This window comes from Pseudophryne corroboree, chromosome 3 (assembly GCF_028390025.1).
Source record: "Pseudophryne corroboree isolate aPseCor3 chromosome 3, aPseCor3.hap2, whole genome shotgun sequence".
In the NCBI taxonomy this organism is placed as follows: domain Eukaryota; kingdom Metazoa; phylum Chordata; class Amphibia; order Anura; family Myobatrachidae; genus Pseudophryne; species Pseudophryne corroboree.
In genome coordinates this window covers 708,695,954-708,717,644 of record NC_086446.1, presented here as the reverse complement: position 1 = coordinate 708,717,644, position 21,691 = coordinate 708,695,954, and the positions used below count along the sequence as shown (strand labels likewise).

Here is a 21,691-nt window from a genome sequence, read left to right as displayed (position 1 = left end):
AGAGATAGTAGTATACTCGTAACAACTAGTATGACTGACTATGACGGTATAAAGAATGAAAAAAAAACCACGGTTAGGTGGTATATATTGTAATACAATTATGGATGGACGGACTGCCTGCCGAGTTCCGACACAGAGGTAGCCACAGCCGTGAACTACCGCACTGTACACTGGTTGATAAAGAGATAGTAGTATACTCGTAACAACTAGTATGACTGACTATGACGGTATAAAGAATGAAAAAAAAACCACGGTTAGGTGGTATACATTATAATACAATTATGGATGGACGGACTGCCTGCCGAGTGCCGACACAGAGGTAGCCACAGCCGTGAACTACCGCACTGTACACTGGTTGATAAAGAGATAGTAGTATACTCGTAACAACTAGTATGACTGACTATGACGGTATAAAGAATGAAAAAAAAACCACGGTTAGGTGGTATATATTATAATACAATTATGGATGGACGGACTGCCTGCCGACTGCCGACACAGAGGTAGCCACAGCCGTGAACTACCGCACTGTACACTGGTTGATAAAGAGATAGTAGTATACTCGTAACAACTAGTATGACACTATGACGGTATAAAGAATGAAAAAAAAACCACGGTTAGGTGGTATATATTATAATACAATTATGGATGGACGGACTGCCTGCCGTCTGCCGACACAGAGGTAGCCACAGCCGTGAACTACCGCACTGTACACTGGTTGATAAAGAGATAGTAGTATACTCGTAACAACTAGTATGACACTATGACGGTATAAAGAATGAAAAAAAAACCACGGTTAGGTGGTATATATTATAATAATACAATTATGGATGGACGGACTGCCTGCCGACTGCCGACACAGAGGTAGCCACAGCCGTGAACTACCGCACTGTACACTGGTTGATAAAGAGATAGTAGTATACTCGTAACAACTAGTATGACTATGACGACGGTATAAAGAAAGAAAAAAAAATACCACGGTTAGGTGGTATATAATTATACAATTATGGATGGACGGACTGCCTGCCGAGTGCCGACTGCCGACACAGAGGTAGCCACAGCCGTGAACTACCGCACTGTACTGTGTCTGCTGCTAATATAGACTGGTTGATAAAGAGATAGTATACAACAATATACTACTATACTGGTGGTCAGGCACTGGTCACCACTAGTCACACTGGCAGTGGCACTCCTGCAGCAAAAGTGTGCACTGTTTAATTTTAAATTAATATAATATTATGTACTCCTGGCTCCTGCTATAACAACCTGCAGTGCTCCCCAGTCTCCCCCACAATTATTATAAGCTTTTATACATTGATGTGCAGCACACTGGGCTGAGCTGAGTGCACACAGACTGAGTCACACTGTGTGACTGCTGTGTATCGTTTTTTTCAGGCAGAGAACGGATATAGCAGAGAACGGATATATTAAATAAAAGTTAACTTAACAACAACTGCACTGGTCACTGTGGTAAACTCTGTCTGCACAATCTCTCTCTCTCTCTCTCTCTCTTCTAATCTATTCTAATGGAGAGGACGCCAGCCACGTCCTCTCCCTATCAATCTCAATGCACGTGTGAAAATGGCGGCGACGCGCGGCTCCTTATATAGAATCCGAGTCTCGCGAGAATCCGACAGCGTCATGATGACGTTCGGGCGCGCTCGGGTTAACCGAGCAAGGCGGGAAGATCCGAGTCGCTCGGACCCGTGAAAAAAAACATGAAGTTCTGGCGGGTTCGGATTCAGAGAAACCGAACCCGCTCATCTCTAACCTAACCTTGATCGCCCGTTCCCAGAGCCGCGCCGCCGTCCCCCTCGCAGAGCCAGAAGTACAGAAGCAGCAGAAGCATGAAGACATCGAAAATCGGCAGCAGAAGACTCCTGTCTTCACTTAAGGTAGCGCACAGCACTGCAGCTGTGCGCCATTGCTCCCACAGCACACCCGCACAATCCGGTCACTGTAGGGTGCAGGGCGCAGGGGGGGGGCGCCCTGGGCAGCAATTAAGATACCTGATGGCAAAAATATGCATATATACAGTCAGGCACTGTATATATGTACGAGCCCCCGCCATTTTTACACATAAGAAGCGGGACAGAAGCCCGCCGCTGAGGGGGCGGGGCCTTCTTCCTCAGCACACCAGCGCCATTTCCTCTTCACTGCTCCGCTGGAAAGACGCTCCCCAGGCTCTCCCCTGCAGTATACAGGTGCAATAGAGGGTAAAAAAGCGAGGGGGGGCACATAAATTTAGGCGCAGAGGTATATAAAACAGCAGCTACTGGGTAGACACTAAGGTACAGTGTAATCCCTGGGTTATATAGCGCTGGGGTGTGTGCTGGCATACTCTCTCTCTGTCTCCCCAAAAGCCTTTGTGGGGTCCTGTCCTCAGTCAGAGCGTTCCCTGTGTGTGTGCGGTGTGTCGGTATACCTGTGTCGACATGTTTGATGAGGAAGGATACGTGGAGGCAGAACAAGTGCAGATAAATGTGGTGTCGCCGCCGGCGGTGCCGACACCTGATTGGATGGATATGTGGAAGGTGTTAAATGATAATGTAAGCTCCTTGCATAACAGATTGGATAAAGCTGTAGCCTTGGGACAGTCGGGGTCTCATCCCATGCCTGATCCTACAGCGCAGAGGCCGTCAGGTCTCAAAAGCGCCCACTATCCCAGATAGTTGAAACAGATGTCGATACGGAATCTGACTCCAGTGTCGATGACGATGATGCAAAGTTGCAGCCTAAAATGACTAAAGCCATCCGCTACATGATTATAGCGATGAAGGATGTATTACACATTTCTGAGGAAAATCCTGTCCCTGACAAAAGGATTTATATGTATGGGGAGAAAAAGCAAGAAGTGACTTTTCCCCCGTCACATGAATTGAATGAATTATGTGAAAAAGCGTGGGATTCCCCTGATAGGAAGGTAATAATTTCCAAGAGATTACTTATGGCGTATCCTTTCCCGCCAACTGACAGGTTACGCTGGGAATCCTCCCCTAGGGTAGACAAGGCGTTGACACGCTTGTCTAAGAAGGTGGCCCTGCCGTCTCAGGATACGGCCGCCCTAAAGGATCCTGCGGATAGAAAGCAGGAAGCTATCCTGAAGTCTGTTTATACACATTCTGGTACACTGCTGAGGCCAGCAATTGCTTCGGCCTGGATGTGTAGTGCGGTAGCAGCATGGACGGATACTCTGTCTGAGGAGATAGATTAGATACCCTGGACAGGGACACTGTTCTACTGACCCTGGCACATATCAAGGACGTGGTCCTATATATGCGGGATACCCAGAGGGACATTTGCCTGCTGTGCTCGAGAGTAAACGCAATGTCCATTTCTGCCAGAAGGGTCTTATGGACTCGGCAATGGTCAGGGGATGCCGACTCTAAAAAACACATGGAGGTTTTACCTTATAAGGGTGAGGAATTGTTTGGGGACCGTCTCTCAGACCTAGTTTCCACAGCTACGGCTGGGAAGCCAAATTTCTTGCCTTATGTCCCCCCACAGCCTAAGAAAGCACCGTATTACCAATTGCAGTCCTTTCGTTCTCAGAAGAGCAAGAAAGTCAGAGGTGCATCCTTTCTTGCCAGAGGCAGGGGTAAAGGAAAAAGGCTGCACCATGCAGCTACTTCCCAGGAACAAAAGTCCTCCCCGGCTTCCACTAAATCCACCGCATGACGCTGGGGCTCCACAAGCGGAGCCAGAAGCCATGGGTGCGCGTCTCTGACATTTCAGCAACCAGTGGGTTCACTCACAGGTGGATCCTTGGGCTATACAAATTGTGTCTCAGGGATACAAGCTGGAATTCGAGGTGACGCCCCCTCACCGTTACCTAAAATCGGCCTTGCCAGCTTCCCCCATGGAAAGGGAGGTATTGTTGGCGGCAATTCACAAACTTTTTCTCCAGCAGGTGGTGGCAGAGGTTCCCCTCCTTAAAAAAGGGAAGGGGCTACTATTCCACTATGTTTGTGGTACCAAAACCGGACGGTTCGGTCAGACCCATATTGAATTTAAAATCCCTGAACATTTATCTGAAGAAATTCAAGTTCAAAATGGAATCGCTCAGAGCGGTCATTGCAAGCCTGGAAGAGGGGGATTTTATGGTGTCTTTGGACATCAAGGATGCTTACTTGCATGTCCCCATTTATCCGCCTCATCAGGAGTACCTCAGGTTTGTGGTACAGGACTGTCATTACCAATTCCAGACGTTGCCGTTTGGCCTTGTCCACGGCACCGAGAATATTTACCAAGGTGATGGCGGAAATGATGGTGCTCCTTCGGAAGCAAGGGGTTACAATTATCCCATACTTGGATGATCTCCTCATAAAGGCGAGGTCCAGGGAGCAGTTGCTGATCAGCGTAGCACACTCTCAGGAAGTGTTGCGTCAGCACGGCTGGATTCTGAATATTCCAAAGTCGCAGCTGATTCCTACGATGCATCTGCCCTTCCTGGGCATGATTCTGGATACAGACCAGAAGAAGGTGTTTCTCCCGGAGGAGAAGGCTCAGGAGCTCGTGACTCTGGTCAGAGACCTCCTAAAACCAAAACAGGTGTCGGTACATCACTGTACGCGAGTCCTGGGAAAGATGGTGGCGTCATACGAAGCCATTCCCTTCGGCAGGTTACATACGAGGATCTTTCAGTGGGATCTGCTGGACAAGTGGTCCGGATCGCATCTTCAGATGCATCGGATGATCACCCTGTCCCCCAGGACCAGGGTGTCTCTTCTGTGGTGGCTGCAAAGTGCTCACCTCCTCGAGGGCCGCAATCCTGGAACTACGGGCCATATACAACGCCCTGAGTCAAGCGGAGCCTCTGCTTCGAGACCAACCAGTGCTGATTCAGTCAGACAACATCACGGCAGTCGCCCATGTAAACCGCCAGGGCAGCACAAGAAGCAGGGTGGCAATGGTGGAAGCCACCAGGATTCTTCGTTGGGCGGAGAATCACGTGCAAGCACTGTCAGCAGTGTTCATTCCGGGAGTGGACAACTGGGAAGCAGACTTCCTCAGCAGACACGACCTCCACCCGTGAGAGTGGGGACTTCATCAAGAAGTCCTCACGCAGATTGCAAATCGATGGGAACTGCCACAGGTGGACATGATGGCGTCCCGCCTCAACAAAAAGCTAAAGAGGTATTGTGCCAGGTCAAGGGACCCTCAGGCGATACCTGTGGACGCACTGGTGACACCGTGGGTGTTCCAGTCGGTCTATGTGTTTCCTCCTCTTCTTCTCATACCCAAGGTGCTGAGAATCGTAAGGAAAAGAGGAGTGAGAACAATACTCATTGTTCCGGATTGGCCAAGAAGGACTTGGTACCCGGAACTGCAAGAAATGCTCACAGAGGACCCATGGCCTCTGCCTCTCAGACAGGACCTGTTGCAACAGGGGCCCTGTCTGTTCCAAGACTTACCGCGGCTGCGTTTGACGGCATGGCGGTTGAACACCGGATCCTAGCAGAAAAGGGCATTCCGGATGAAGTTATTCCTACGCTGATAAAGGCTAGGAAGGACGTGACAGCAAAACATTATCACCGTATATAGCGAAAATATGTTGTTTGGTGTGAGGCCAGGAAGGCCCCTACAGAGGAATTCCAGCTGGATCGATTCCTGCATTTCCTACAGTCAGGTGTGACTATGGGCCTAAAATTAGGGTCCATAAAGGTCCAGATTTCGGCCCTATCCATTTTCTTCCAAAAAGAACTGGCTTCACTGCCTGAGGTTCAGACGTTTGTTCTGGGAGTGCTGCATATTCAGCCCCCTTTTGTGCCACCAGTGGCACCTTGGGATCTTAACGTGGTGTTGGGTTTCCTGAAATCCCACTGGTTTGAGCCACTTAAGACAGTGGAGCTAAAGTATCTCACGTGGAAAGTGGTCATGCTGTTGGCCTTAGCTTCAGCTAGGCGTGTGACAGAATTGGCGGCTTTGTCATTTAAAAGCCCCTATCTGGTTTTCCATATGGACAGGGCAGAATTGCGGACTCGTCCGCAGTTTCTGCCAAAGGTGTTGTCATCTTTTCATTTGAACCAACCTATCGTGGTGCCTGCGGCTACTCGTGACTTGGAGGATTCCAAATTGCTTGACGTAGTCAGGGCTTTGAAGGTTTATGTAACCAGAACGGCGGGAGTCAGGAAGACTGACTCGCTGTTTATCCTGTATGCGCCCAACAAGCTGGGTGCTCCTGCTTCAAAGCAAACTATTGCTCGCTGGATCTGTAACACGATTCAGCAGGCTCATTCTGCGGCGGGATTGCCGCATCCAAAATCAGTAAAAGCCCATTCCACTAGGAAGGTGGGCTCTTCTTGGGCGGCTGCCCGAGGGGTCTCGGCATTACAGCTTTGCCGAGCTGCTACTTGGTCGGGTTCAAACACTTTTGCAAAATTCTACAAGTTTGATACCCTGGCTGAGGAGGACCTTGTGTTTGCCCATTCGGTGCTGCAGAATCATCCGCACTCTCCCGCCCGTTTGGGAGCTTTGGTATAATCCCCATGGTGCTACGGAGTCCCCAGCATCCTCTAGGACGTAAGAGATAATAAGATTTTAAACCTACCGGTAAATATTTTTCTCCTAGTCCGTAAAGGATGCTGGGCGCCCGTCCCAGTGCGGACTATTTCTGCAAGGCTTGTATATAGTTGTTGCTTACATAAGGGTTATGTTACAGTTGAGATCAGTCTCTGGTTGATGCTGTTTTGTTCATGTGTTAACTGGTTGCGTATATACCATGTTGTAAGGTGTGTATGGTGTGGGCTGGTGCGTATCTCGCCCTTAGATTAACAAAAATCCTTTCCTCGTACTGTCCGTCTCCTCTGGACACAGTTCTTTAACTGAGGTCTGTAGGAGGGGCATAGAGGGAGGAGCCAGTTCACACCCATCTAAAGTCTTAGGGGTATATTTACTAAGCTCCCGATTTTGACCGATTTGGTGTTTTTTCTTCAAAGTGTCATCTCGGGAATTTACTAAACACAAATCTCGGCAGTGATGAGGGCATTCGTAATTTTTTGGAAGTCAAAGAAAAAAAATACGAATGAATACACCATCGGTCAAATACGCCTGTTATTTGATAGAACTCGGTCATTTAATAAAATTTGTATTTCACAAACACTGCCGGCAATAGCCAAACACTGCCGTGAATAAATACAAATCGTAAAAAAAAGCAGTTTTAAAATAGACCTGCTTTTTTTTTACCGTGTTCTGATAGGCATGCACGGATCCGTGAGATCCGTGCATGTTTATCAGTGGTAAGGGGTGGGAAAGTGTTAAAAAATTTTAAAAAAATGCGTGGGGTCCCCCCTCCTAAGCAAAACCAGCCTCGGGCTCTTTGAGCCGGTACTGGTTGAAAATATGGGAAAAACATGACAGGGGTTCCCCCATATTTCATCAACCAGCACCGGGCTCTGCGCCTTGTCCTGGTTCAAAAAATATGGGGGACAAAAAGCATAGGGGTCCTCCGTATTTTTTAAACCAGCACCGGGCTCCACTAGCCAGGTACATAATGCCACAGCCAGGGGACACTTTTATTGTGGTCCCGGCGGCCCTGGCATTACATACCCAACTAGTCACCCCGGCCGGGGTACCCTGGAGTAGTGGGAACCCATTAAATCAAGGGGTCCCCCCCTCCAGCCACCCAAGTGCCAGGGGTGAAGCCCGAGGCTGTCCCCCCATCCAAGGGCGGCGGATGGGGGGCTGATAGCCTTGTGGAAAAAATTAGAATATTGTTTTTAGTAGCAGTACTACAAGTCCCAGCAAGCCTCCCCCGCAAGCTGGTACTTGGAGAACCACAAGTACCAGCATGCGGTTGAAAACCGGACCCGCTGGTACCTGTAGTACTACTACTAAAAAAATACCCCAAAAAAAACAGGACACACACACCGTGACAGTAAAAGTTTATTACATACATGCACACCTCCAAACATACATACTTACCTATGTTCACACGAGGCTCGGTCCTCTTCTCCATGTAGAATCCTCGGGGTACCTGTGATAAAAATTATACTCACATAATCCAGTGTATCTTCTGTTCTTTGTATAATCCACGTACTTGGCAAAAAAAAAAAATGGAAACCCGACCGCGCACTGAAAGGGGTCCCATGTTTACACATGGGACCCCTTTCCCCGACTGCCGGGACCCTCCCTGACTCCTGTCAAAGAGGGTCCCTTCAGCCAATCAGGGAGCGCCACGTCGTGGCACTCTCCTGATTGGCTGTGTGCTCCTGTAGTGTCTGTGAGGCTGCACACGGCAGAGATACAATGTAGCGCCTATGCGCTCCATTGTATCCAATGGTGGGAACTTTGCGCTCAGCGGTGAAGTTACTTTCGGTCAACCGCTGACCGCAAAGTTCCCACCATTGGATACAATGGAACGCATAGGCGTATCAGCCCCCGGCTGTGGCATTATATACCTGGCAAGTGGAGCCCGGTGCTGGTTTAAAAAATACGGGGGACCCCTACGCTTTTTGTCCCCCGTATTTTTTGAACCAGGACCAGGCGCAGAGCCCGGTGCTGGTTGATGAAATATGGGGGAACCCCTGTCATTTTCCCCCCCATATTTTGTCACCCAGGACCGGCTCAAAGAGCCCGAGGCTGGTTTTGCTTAGGAGGGGGGACCCCACGCATTTTTATTTTTTATTTTTAACACTTTCTTTTTTTTTTACGAAAGGTGCACAATGAAGCCCTGCACGGATCTCACAGATCCGGCCGAAATTCATTGTGTTAATGTCGGCAGTGTTTTACTATTCACTCCCGTAAAACACTGCCAAAAAATACGAATGACATCGACATCGGAAAACACGAAAATGCAGAATACGACAGCATAGTAAATTAGTCGTAATAAATTCAAAAAGTTGCAATTTTACACATTCAATGTCATTCGTGTTTGAACTTTAACCTCATTCTGAAAAATACGAATTTTAGTAAATATACCCCTTAGAGTGCCCATGTCTCCTGCGGAGCCCGTCCATACCCCATGGTCCTTACGGAGTCCCCAGCATCCTCTACGGACTAGGAGAAAAAGATTTACCGGTAGGTTTAAAATCTTATTTTTTTTCTTTAGCCCAGGTAAGACGCTTCTGACATTGTTTGTTGTTCAGGAGCGGCTTGACAAGAGGAATACGACATTTGAAGCCCATATCCAGGATCCGTCTGTGTGTGGTGGCTCTTGGTGCACTAACTCCAGCCTCAGTCCACTCCTTGTGAAGCTCCCCAACACTTTTGAATGGCCTTTTCCTGACAATCCTCTCCAGGCTGTGGTCTGGAGAGGAGAAAGATGAGAAACATGAGACATGAGACCGAACAATGCAGAAGAGATGAATTCCGCTATTGAAGCATCTGGTCTTCCATAACACCTCATCAGTGCCACAGGCTGATAGAATCCATGCCATACCGCACTGAGGCAGTAATTCACATAAAAGGGGCCCAAACCAAGTTCTGAGTACATATGCATGATTATACTTTTCAGAGGGCCAACATTTCTGTATTTAAAATCCTTTTTTTATTGATTTTATGTAATATTCTAATTTTCTGAGATTTTGGATTTGGGGTTTTCTTAAGCTGTAAACCACAATCATCAAAATTATAACAAATAAAGACTTAAAATATCTCACTTTGCATGTAATAAGTCTATATAATATATTAGTTTTACCTTTTAAGTTGAATTACTGAAATAAATGAACTTTTGCACGATATTGTAATTTTCTGAGTTTCACCTGTATGTTTATGTGTGTTTCGAACGTGTTTCGGCCATGTACCAGCCTTTTCCATCCCTTGAATCCTAAGATGGCCACCAGTAGTATATCTGCACATGTGTGATGCCATCTTGTCATTGTGTAAGAGCGACATGGTGGAGGATGGACGTCCTCTACTTTGCTCCTGGGACTCATGTGTTTACCCACTTGTGACCGCTGTTCCAGAACCCTGCACTGCAGTCTGCTACCTTATACCTAGAAGACAGTAAGCAGCTGATGAGCTGCCAACACCCCAGCTCCGCTACAGGCTCTGCTCCATCTGCCATCCAAGCAGTGTAACAGACAGTAATATTGTACAATCACTTGAGCCAATAAACCGCAAAGCCTGGTTAAGGAGGAGATGTACTAAGAAGTGATAAAAGTGGAGAAGTGAGCCAGTGGAGAAGTTACCCATGGCAACCAATCAGCATTGACGTAACATTTATCATTTGCATACTATAAAAGTATACAGAGCAGCTGACTGGTTGCCATGGGCAACTTCTACTTTGGCTCACTTCTCCACTTTTCTCACTGCTTAGATTGGTTATTGCCTACATTATAACAAGTAGTGTGTACAGTACTCTGCTTATCTACAAAACTGCACACACATTCACAACATGTGGCGCAAACTAACACAAATGTTATTGTCTTGTGTGCAGACAAGGAGATTATCAGAGACATTTACTTCAGGTCAATATCGCCATCCTAATTTGATATGGGACCCAGTATATCACCGATGCCAAGAAAATGAGACTGTTGTACAGGAGGATTATTCCCTGACTGAGGTCTCTGCTTTGTTTGAGGTATGGAAAATATATTTTAATTTCATTTATGTTATACGTGCTGCAGGGTTGGGTATGATTTGCCGGCGTTCGGGATGCTGGCAGTCAGAATACCGACCGTTACATCCCGATGATTAGAATCCCAACAGGGAAAGGTAAGTATACTTACCTGCCCCCCTAACCCTCCCTTTCAGTAGCCCCCCCTCCTCCTCGCAGCCTAACCCTAACCCTCTCTGGTGGCTCCTGAATCTAACCCTCCTTCCCTGCAGCCTAAACCTAACCCTCCCCCCGGGGCGCAGCCTAACCCTAACCCTCCCTGGGGGTGCCTAAACCTAACCGGATCCCATGCTGTATGTACATTATTACATACTTACCGGCTTTTTGGCTGCTCTCTCCGGGAAAGAGCAGCCAGGTCGGCTCAGCAGGGGGCGGGGAAGGGTGGTGACGAGCAGAGGGGGCGGGTCAGAGGTGGGGTGGGGGGCATGGCTGATGTATTGCGTCATTTAAGCCACGTCACCGCTGTGTAATGCCGCTATTACTGGCATTATCCTGCAGGGGGCGTGGCTATGATGACGCGATTCAACAAGAATCGCGTCATCGACTGCCCGGACCGCCCACTTTACTCACTAAGTGGGTGGCCGGGCAGGGGGGCACACAGAAATCGGGAGACTTGCCTGCTCTTCCAGGGGGCGGGGAAGATCACACGATTTTCGGGAGCCACCCGCCCATTCCCGGGAGAGTAGGCAAGTAAGCATTATTATCTACTTTTTCTAAAAGCCTGTGGCTAGTACCATTTTATCTTGGCCTTTACATGTGTCCTAGAGATAAATGGTTTGAATTAAGTATACTCCCCCATTTGCAGTACATCACTAAAATACGCAATGCTGTGTGAAGCGGCTTCCTGTGCATACCTGATGTATTTTATGCTTACAGCATGAACTTGTTTCAATAGACACATGGGGGGTGTCATTCCGAGTTGATCGCTCGCTGACGGTTTTTGCAGGGACCAGGTCACTACTGCGCATGCGTATGCACCGCAATGCGCAGGTGCGTCATACGGGTACAAAGCAGATCGTTGCTAGGCGATGGACTGAACGAAGAATCCATTTGCACAGCTGATCGCAAGGAGATTGACAGGAAGAAGGCGTTTGTGGGTGTCAACTGACCGTTTTCTGGGAGTGTTTGGAAAAATGCAGGCGTGTACAGGCGTTTGCAGGGCAGGTCTGACGTCAATTCTGGGACCGGACAGGCTGAAGTGTCGCAAGGGCTGAGTAAGTCCAGAGCTACTCAGGAACTGCAAAAAACTTTTTCATCCCGCTCGGCTGCACAAGCGTTCGCACACTTGCAAAACAATAATACACTCCCCTATAGGCAGTGACTACCTGATCGTTGCGCTGCAAAAAATAGCTAGCGATCGATCAACTCGGAATAAGGGCCATAAAAAGTATAATTTCTGCATCAGGGTACATAGGTTTCCACAGGGAAACATCAGGGTGTAGAGATAGAGCTTTAGCTGTCCCAGGATGCATCGGGTCCCTCCTCTATATTCCCACCTCCAGGCACTGTGAGCTCAGTTTTAGAGTTGGTGCCTGCAGTATCAGGTCACTAAACAGGGGGGCTGCGCAGCCCTAAAAGCTTTTTATTTCTCTGACGTCCTAGTGGATGCTGGGGACTCTGTAAGGACCATGGGGAATAGCGGCTCCGCAGGAGACTGGGCACATCTAAAGAAAGATTTAGGACTATCTGGTGTGCACTGGCTCATCCCCCTATGACCCTCCTCCAGACCCCAGTTAGATTTCTGTGCCCGGCCGAGCTGGATGCACACTAGGGGCTCTCCTGAGCTCCTAGAAAGAAAGTATAGTTTAGGTTTTTTATTTTACAGTGAGACCTGCTGGCAACAGGCTCACTGCAACGAGGGACTAAGGGGAGAAGAAGCGAACCTAACTAACTGGTGGTAGCTTGGGCTTCTTAGGCTACTGGACACCATTAGCTCCAGAGGGATCGCACACAGGACCCGACCTCGTCGTCCGGTCCCGGAGCCGCGCCGCCGTCCCCCTTACAGAGACAGAAGCAAGAAGTGTCCGGAAAATCGGCGGCTGAAGACTTCTGTCTTCTCCAAGGTAGCGCACAGCACTGCAGCTGTGCGCCATTGCTCCTCATGCACACCACACACTCCGGCCACTGATGGGTGCAGGGCGCTGGGGGGGGGCGCCCTGAGCAGCAATATTAACACCTTGGCTGGCAAAACTGACACCATATATAGCCCCAGGGGCTATATAGGTGTAAATTACCCCTGCCAGAGTTACACAAACAGCGGGAGAAAGCCCGCCGGAAAAGGGGCGGAGCCATCTCCCTCAGCACACTGGCGACATTTTTCCTCACAGCTCCGCTGGAAGGATCGCTCCCTGGCTCTCCCCTGCAGTCCTGCACTACAGAATGGGTAAAAAAGAGAGGGGGGGCAATAAATTTAAGCGCAGTATATTTATTATAAGCAGCTATAAGGGAAAACACTCTGTATAGTGATATCCCTGTGGTATATAGCGCTCTGGTGTGTGCTGACATACTCTCCCTCTGTCTCCCCGAAGGGCTTTGTGGGGTCCTGTCCTCTGTCAGAGCATTCCCTGTGTGTGTGCTGTGTGTCGGTACTGCTGTGTCGACATGTATGATGAGGATAATGATGTGGAGGCAGAGCAAATGCCTGTGAATGTGATGTCACCCCCTGCGGGGTCGACACCTGTGTGAATGGACTTATGGAAGGAATTACGTGACAGTGTCAGCTCCTTACATAAAAGGTTTGACGACATAGGCTACTCAGCTTGTGCCTGTCCAAGCGTCTCAAATGTCATCAGGGGCTCTAAAACGCCCGCTACCTCAGATGGCAGACACAGATGTTGACACGGATACCGACTCCAGTGTCGACGACGATGAGACTAGTGTACCTTCCAATAGGACCACCCGTTACATGATTGAGGCAATGAAAAATGTATTACACATTTCTGATAGTACCCCAGGTACCACAAAAAAGGGTATTATGTTTGGTGAGAAAAAACTACCAGTAGTTTTTCCTGCACCTGAGGAATTAAAAGAGGTGTGTGAGGAACCGTGGACTTCCCCCGATAAGAAATTGATAATTTCTAAACGGTTATTGGCAGCGTACCCTTTCCCGCCAGAGGATAGGTCACGTTGGGAAATGCCCCCTAGGGTAGATAAAGCGCTTACACGTTTATCAAAAAAGGTGGCACTACCGTCTCCGGATACGGCCGCCCTGAAGGAACCTGCTGATAGAAAGCAGGAGGCTACCCTGAAAGCTATATATACACACACGGGCATTATATTGCGACCAGCGATTGCATCGGCATGGATGTGCAGTGCTGCTGCTGCGTGGTCAGATTCCCTGTCGGATAATATTGATACTATGGATAGGGACAATATTTTGCTGACAATAGAGCATATAAAAGACGCTGTCTTATACATGCGTGATGCACAGAGGGATATTTGCCGGCTGGCATCAAAAATAAGCGCAATGTCCATCGCCGCCAGAAGGGGGTTATGGACTCAGCAGTGGTCAGGTGATGCCGATTCAAAAAGGCACATGGAAGTTTTGCCTTATAGGGGGGTGGAACTGTTTGGGGATGGTCTTTCAGACCTCGTTTCCACAGCTACGGCTGGGAAATCTACATTTTTGCCACAGGCTACCCCACAGCAAAAGAAAGCACCGTATTATCAAGTACAGTCCTTTCGGCTCCATAAATACAAGAGGGCTCGAGGCGCATCCTTTCTGCCGAGAGGCAAAGGTAGAGGGAAAAAGTTGCAGCACACAGCTAGTTCCCAAGAGCAGAAATCCTCCCCCACGTCCGGTAAGTCCACAGCATGACGCTGGGGCTTCACAGGCGGACCCGGGGACGGTAGGGGCCCGTCTCAGAAATTTCAGCGCACAGTGGGCTCTCTCACAGGTGGATCCCTGGATCCTTTAAGTAGTATCTCAGGGGTACAGACTGGAATTCGAGACGTCTCCCCCCCGCCGTTTCCTAAAATCTGCCTTACCAGCAACTCCCTCTGCCAGGGAGGCAGTGTTGGTGGCTATCCAAAAACTATATTCACAGCAAGTGATTGTCAAGGTACCCCTCCTTCAACAAGGACAGGGTTACTATTCCACAATGTTTGTGGTACCGAAACCGGACGGTTCGGTGAGACCCATCTTAAATTTAAAATCCTTGAACACTTATATCAAAAGATTCAAGTTCAATATGGAATCGCTCAGGGCGGTTATTGCGAGCCTGGACGAGGGGGATTTCATGGTCTCCCTGGACATCAAGGATGCCTACCTGCATGTCCCCATTTACCCTCCTCACCAGGAGTACCTCAGGTTCGTGGTACAGGACTGTCACTATCAGTTCCAGATGCTGCCGTTTGGGTTATCCACGGCACCGAGGGTCTTTACCAAGGTAATGGACAAAATGATGATACTCCTTCGGAAGAAGGGGGTTTTAATTATCCCGTACTTGGACGATCTCCTGGTAAAGGCGAGGTCCAAGGAACAGTTGTTAGTGGGGGTAGCACTTTCTCGGGAAGTGCTGCAGCAGCACGGCTGGATTCTCAATATCCCAAAGTCACAGCTGGTCCCGACAACACGTCTTCTGTTCCTGGGAATGATTCTGGACACAGACCAGAAAAAAGTGTTTCTTCCAGTGGAAAAAGCCGAGGAGTTGTCATCTATAGTCAGAAACCTCCTAAAACCGGGAAAGGTGTCGGTACATCAATGCACGCGAGTCCTGGGAAAAATGGTAGCTTCGTACGAAGCAATTCCATTCGGAAGGTTCCATGCAAGGATTTTCCAGTGGGACCTGTTGGACAAATGGTCCGGGTCGCATCTCCAGATGCAGCAGCGGATAACCCTGTCGGCAAGGACCAGGGTATCACTACTGTGGTGGCTGCAGAGGGCTCATCTCCTAGAGGGCCGCAGATTCGGAATACAGGGCTGGGTCCTGGTGACCACGGATGCCAGCCTTCGGGGCTGGGGAGCGGTCACACGAGGAAGAAATTTCCAGGGACTGTGGTCAAATCAGGAGATTTCACTTCACATAAATATTCTGGAGCTAAGAGCCATTTACAATGCCCTAAGACAAGCAAGACCCCTGCTTCAAAACCAGCCGGTACTGATCCAGTCAGACAACATCACGGCGGTCGCCCATGTAAACAGACAGGGCGGCACAAGAAGCAGAAGGGCAATGGCAGAAGCCACAAGGATTCTCCAATGGGCGGAAAATCACGTGTTAGCACTGGCAGCAGTGTTCATTCCGGGAGTGGACAACTGGGAAGCAGACTTCCTCAGCAGGCACGACCTCCACCCGGGAGAATGGGGACTTCATCCAGAAGTCTTCCAAATGCTGGTAAACCGTTGGGAAAGACCACAGGTGGACATGATGGCGTCCCGCCTCAACAAAAAGCTAAAAAGATATTGCGCCAGGTCAAGGGACCCTCAGGCGATCGCTGTGGACGCTCTAGTAACACCGTGGGTGTACCAGTCGGTTTATGTGTTTCCTCCTCTGCCTCTCATTCCCAAGGTACTGAGAATAATACGAAGGGGAGGAGTGAGAACTATACTCGTGGCTCCGGATTGGCCAAGAAGGGCTTGGTACCCGGAACTTCAAGAGATGCTTTCAGAGGACCAATGGCCTCTACCGCTAAGGCGGGACCTGCTGCAGCAGGGGCCCTGCCTGTTCCAAGACTTACCACGGCTGCGTTGACGGCATGGCGGTTGAACACCGGATCCTGAAGGAAAAGGGCATTCCGGAGGAAGTCATCCCTACCCTGATCAAAGCCAGGAAGGATGTCACTGCAAAACTTTATCACCGCATTTGGCGGAAATATGTTGCTTGGTGTGAGGCCAGGAAGGCCCCAACGGAGGAATTTCAACTGGGTCGATTCCTGCATTTCCTGCAAGCAGGGGTGACGTTGGGCCTCAAATTGGGGTCCATTAAGGTCCAGATTTCGGCTCTGTCGATTTTCTTCCAGAAAGAATTGGCTTCACTGCCTGAAGTTCAGACATTTGTCAAAGTAGTTCTGCATATTCAGCCTCCTTTTGTGCCGCCAGTGGCACCTTGGGATCTCAATGTGGTTTTGGAGTTCCTAAAATCACATTGGTTTGAGCCACTTAAAACCGTGGATTTGAAATATCTCACGTGGAAAGTGGTCATGCTGTTGGCCCTGGCTTCGGCCAGGCGTGTATCAGAATTGGCGGCTTTGTCTTGTAAAAGCCCTTATCTGATTTTCCAGTTTCTCCCGAAGGTGGTATCAGCTTTTCACTTGAACCAACCTATTGTGGTGCCTGCGGCTACTAGGGACTTGGAGGATTCCAAGTTACTGGACGTAGTCAGGGCCCTGAAAATGTATGTTTCCAGGACGGCTAGTGTCAGGAAAACTGACTCGCTGTTTATCCTGTATGCACCCAACAAGCTGGGTGCTCCTGCTTCTAAGCAGACTATTGCGCGCTGGATTTGTAGCACTATTCAGCTTGCGCATTCTGCGGTAGGACTACCGCAGCCTAAATCTGTAAAAGCCCATTCCACAAGGAAGGTGGGCTCATCTTGGGCGGCTGCCCGAGGGGTCTCGGCACTGCAACTTTGCCGAGCGGCTGCTTGGTCGGGGTCTAACACTTTTGCTAAGTTTTACAAATTTGACACCCTGGCTGAGGAGGACCTTGAGTTTGCTCATTCGGTGCTGCAGAGTCATCCGCACTCTCCCGCCCGTTTGGGAGCTTTGGATTAATCCCCATGGTCCTTACGGATTCCCCAGCATCCACTAGGACGTCAGAGAAAATAAGAATTTACTCACCGGTAATGGATGCTGGGCGCCCATCCCAAGTGCGGATTGTCTGCAATACTTGTAAATAGTTATTGTTAACTAATCGGGTTATTGTTGGGAGCCATCTGTTCAGAGGCTCCATTGTTATCATACTGTTAACTGGGTTATTATCACGAGTTGTACGGTGTCATTGATGTGGCTGGTATGAGTCTTACCCGGGATTCAAAATCCTTCCTTATTGTGTCAGCTCTTCCGGGCACAGTATCTTAACTGAGGTCTGGAGGAGGGTCATAGGGGGAGGAGCCAGTGCACACCAGATAGTCCTAAATCTTTCTTTAGATGTGCCCAGTCTCCTGCGGAGCCGCTATTCCCCATGGTCCTTACGGAGTCCCCAGCATCCACTACGGACTACGAGAAATAGAATTACCGGTGAGTAAATTCTTATTTTTTCACTTGGAATTGACTTTTTTCTGTCAGAGCTTGCAGCGCTGTAAGTCAGGGTGACTTCAGCACTGCAGCTCCATCACCCCCCACGCCAGCGCCGCATACGCCTGCTGGCTTGCCCAGGTACTTGTGGCGGGGACTCCGTGGCTTCAAGGTGCCACTGTGACTGTTTACCGGGATCACGTGGCTGACACAGTGGGACAGGTAAGAGGGTCTCCTAGTGGGACCCGCCATTTAAATCGCGATCCACCGCGGTCTGCGGAGTCTGATCGCGGCGCTAGCATGGACACTGTTTAAAGAGCGGGGACCCCACTAGACCACCAGGGCAGTAAGGGCACAGGTCTAGGTGTATTTAACACATATTTAATAAGGCCCTGTAGTACCTGGAGTGAAAGACCAGCATTGGGGAGGAGGCGCTTGACCTGTAACCAGTGGCGTAAGTTCGTCCCAGTTGCCCGGAGGCAAGATAAATATTGGTGCCCCCATATTTCCTATATCAAGATAAGTGTGTGTGTGTGTGTGTGTGTGTGTGTGTGTGTGTGTGTGTGTGTGTGTGTGTGTGTGACAGCAGACACTTTACTGATGGAGCTATTTGCTCCTGTAGAGGAAGCACGAGAATGCTAACTATATGAAGTTACGTGTAGTTGTCTTCATATAGTTAAAATTCTCAGATTTCCTATACAGGCACAAACAGCTTCATCAGTAAGGTGTCTGCTTCCAGTGTAATAGGTTGTGGTGTCATCTAATCCTGGGTATGACACTTGTAAAATGTGTATATTCAGTATAATAAAGAGGGTGTGATTTGTAAGGTGCAGGGACCAGTGAGGAAGTCGGGCACTGAAAAGATAGCGGCAGCTATCAATTAACTTAATTCACTGGTGTCACAGAATGGGAGGAGAGGTGCCCCCCTTCAGAGCAGGAGCCCGCCGAGAGATGACTCCGTTGCCTCCCAGAGTTCTGCCTCTGCCTGTAACCCCTCCCCCGACTCTGGGTGCCATCTACTGCCCGTGAGCTGCCTCACTCTCCCTCCTTTCCTCACAGAGACCCTGGCAGCCATCTTCAGCATAGCAGCAGCAGGTCTCCCGGATTGCTGGGCAATGTCTCCCCGTAAAAACGCCTGAACAGGACTGCTTTTTACATACACTTAAGTATCCTACCTGTCTCATAAGGCAGTGATAGTTGAGATAAGTGTTCCCTGCAGTTAATTTGTACGAGTTTTCTGCATTATCCTCCAGCCTCAGGGCTGTGTTGTGATATAAGGGTCCTTTGCAGTATTAATGATGATATCATTTCTGCATTGTGTGTGACTGAGTGCCTTTATCTGCTGCCTGGTTTCATTTTCAGTGTATCTCAGATATCTCTCCCTATTATTCTATACCGTGGGCTGAGGTGCATTTTGGGTTAGATTAGATAACACAGGTTTTATCAATATGTATATATAAGTATATTATATCTGTGTCACAATCACATCATACCCTGTACTTATTGCATTGCATTTTTCGTACTGTATAAGTCCACTTAGTTTTCATTATCATAATAATGTCTAACAAAAAGGGCCGCACACAGGCTGAAGTCCCTGTATTAATGTCATGCAGAGTGTGCTCAGCCGTTTTGTCTGAGGAGGACATGTTACATGACGGTCTCTGTGCTGTTTGTTATTCACCTCCCAGTCAGTCCGCTGCTCCTGCTCAGGAGCCATCATGAGCAGCCTTCTTATCACTATTGGGTGCACTTGTAGAACGCCTTGTGCCCCCTATGGGTCCAACTGTGGCACTTATATCCTCAGATAGTCCCTATGGTGAATCCGATGTGGGCGGATAATTTGTCTAATCAACTGCAACAACTCAATCAGTCCCTGACTAGACATAAGGCTCCCTCAGGACAAAAAATGTGTCACTAGTCTCTCTAATCGGGCTACTTATTCCTCACAATCCACAATCCTCTCTGATGTCTCATCTGAAGAGGAGGGGGAGCATACAGCTCTATCTAACACAGACTCCTGTGCTGCAGATGAAGAAGCTTCTATGTCAGTAGATGTCCCTGCCCTTGTAGATGCTACTAAACATATTCTCCAACTCACAGATGAGGAGGAGTCCACTACAGTGGCTAAGAATACGCATATGTTTTAAAAACAGAAGGTGGTTAAAACTGGATTACCCCACTCTGATCATTTAGACATCAGACGGGAACCCTGGACTACCCCAGGCAAGAAATTCCCTGTCGCTAAAAGGGCGTTAGCTCATTATCCTCTACCCGCAGAGATTTGTAACGAATGGGAAAATCCGTCTCTGGTGGATTCTCATGTTACCCGCCTCGTGGTGTCATCTACTCTGCCTGTTACTACTGTCACCTCCCTGAGGGAACTGACAGATAAACGTATTGAAGGGTGTCTGAAATCTATTTACTCCCTTACAGGGGCTGTTCATAGACCCACCATAGCTGCTTCTTGGGCTGCAAAGGCGATAGAAGCTTGGGTTCAGGCCCTGGAGGAAGAGCTGCCCGAAGATATATCCGAGGAAGGCAGACAATACCTGTCTCATATTAAAACTGCTTCTTACTACATACAGGAAGCGTCTTCTGAGGCTGGAGTGTTGGTCGCCAAGGCGTCTGCTACGTCCATTCTGGCGCAACGTATTCTGAGGTTAAGACCTTGAAAGGTGGACTTAGGTTCCAAGAAAACCTTGGAATTCCTCCCCTTCACTGGGGATATTCTTTTTGGGGAAGAATTGACTAAGATTGTATCTGCATTGGCGGCTGCCAAGACAGCTTTTCTACCCCCCACTAATCCTTCTCAGAAGGCAAAAAGTACCACTTTTCGCTACTCAGGGAAAAGCAAAAAGGTCAGTCATTCCCTAGACAGTCTCGCAATTCCAAATGCTCCAAGCCCAAGGCCAAACAGCCCTGGGTGGCTCGTCAGCCTGCCACAAAAACTGACAAGCTTGCAGCCTGATGGGTCGGGCCTCCCCCTGGGGGACCCCATGGTGGGAGGCCGACTTCTGCACTTCACCCAGGTTTGGTACACGACCACTTCAGATGCTTGAGTGCTAGAAGTTGTCTCTCACAGGTACGCCATCTCGTTCAAGGGACGTCCCCCTCACCAGTGCTTTACCACGGGCCTTCCATCGGACCTGATAAAGGTGCAAAATCTACAAACTGCAGTCAAATCTCTCCTTCACACAGGAGTGATTTTGCTGGTTCCTCAGTCCCATAGGGGCAGAGGTTATTACTCGACCCTGTTTCTAGTTCCGAAGCCCAACGGGTCACACCGGCCTATTCTCAACCTCAAATTTTTGTGAGAATATCCAAGTTTTGCATGGAAACTTTTCACTCAATAGTTCTGCCTATGGAACCTGGAAACTATATGGTATCCCTGGATATACAGGATGCATATCTGCACATTTCTATTGCCAAGTCGTATCAGCAGTTCCTGTGGTTTGATATTGGCTACATTCATTATCAATTCCATGCTGTTTGGACTGGCTACGGCTCCTCTGTCAGGAATCGACTTTCCACAGCTGCATCTGTCCGTCGGTGCGGCCTCCGTCCGGGGTCCCTGCCTCTTGCTGTCGCTGGTCTCTCTGTTGCTGGATGTCGTCCTGGGCCTGGGAACGCTCCTGTTGTCGGCGGGCGTGCATGCACACCGCGTTCCCGCCGGGACGCGGCATAGGCGCGCCATGACAGTTTTCCTCAGACTAGTGTGACAGCCAATCCAGAGCTTGGCCGCACCTCCTCGTTTCCACTCCAGCCAATGCTGCAGACCAAGTGGTATATCAGGAGCAGCGGGGTGAGTCGGTCCTTATCCTGGACTTTGTGTCACTCCTGCGACTCGTGTGTCTGGTTCCGCTCTCCAGTTCCCTTGTGTTCCTGTTGGCCTTCCAGCCTGTTCCGATACCACCGTGGAACCACAAGCACCAGCAATCCCTGCATCTGTTATCAGGCTCCACA

The 21,691-nt window shown here is 49.1% G+C and overlaps 1 protein-coding gene across 2 annotated transcripts in view; it reads left to right on the top strand.

Annotated features, from left to right (window-relative positions):
• LOC135056662 (alpha-2-macroglobulin-like) overlaps positions 1 to 21,691 on the top strand; it is a 644,880-nt gene that overhangs the window by 312,301 nt on the left and 310,888 nt on the right. For both annotated transcript variants that reach the window (XM_063962106.1, XM_063962105.1), the window contains exon 16: positions 10,376 to 10,519. In XM_063962106.1, coding sequence (XP_063818176.1) covers positions 10,376 to 10,519 — 144 coding nt within the window. The remainder of the gene's footprint in view (positions 1 to 10,375; positions 10,520 to 21,691) is intronic.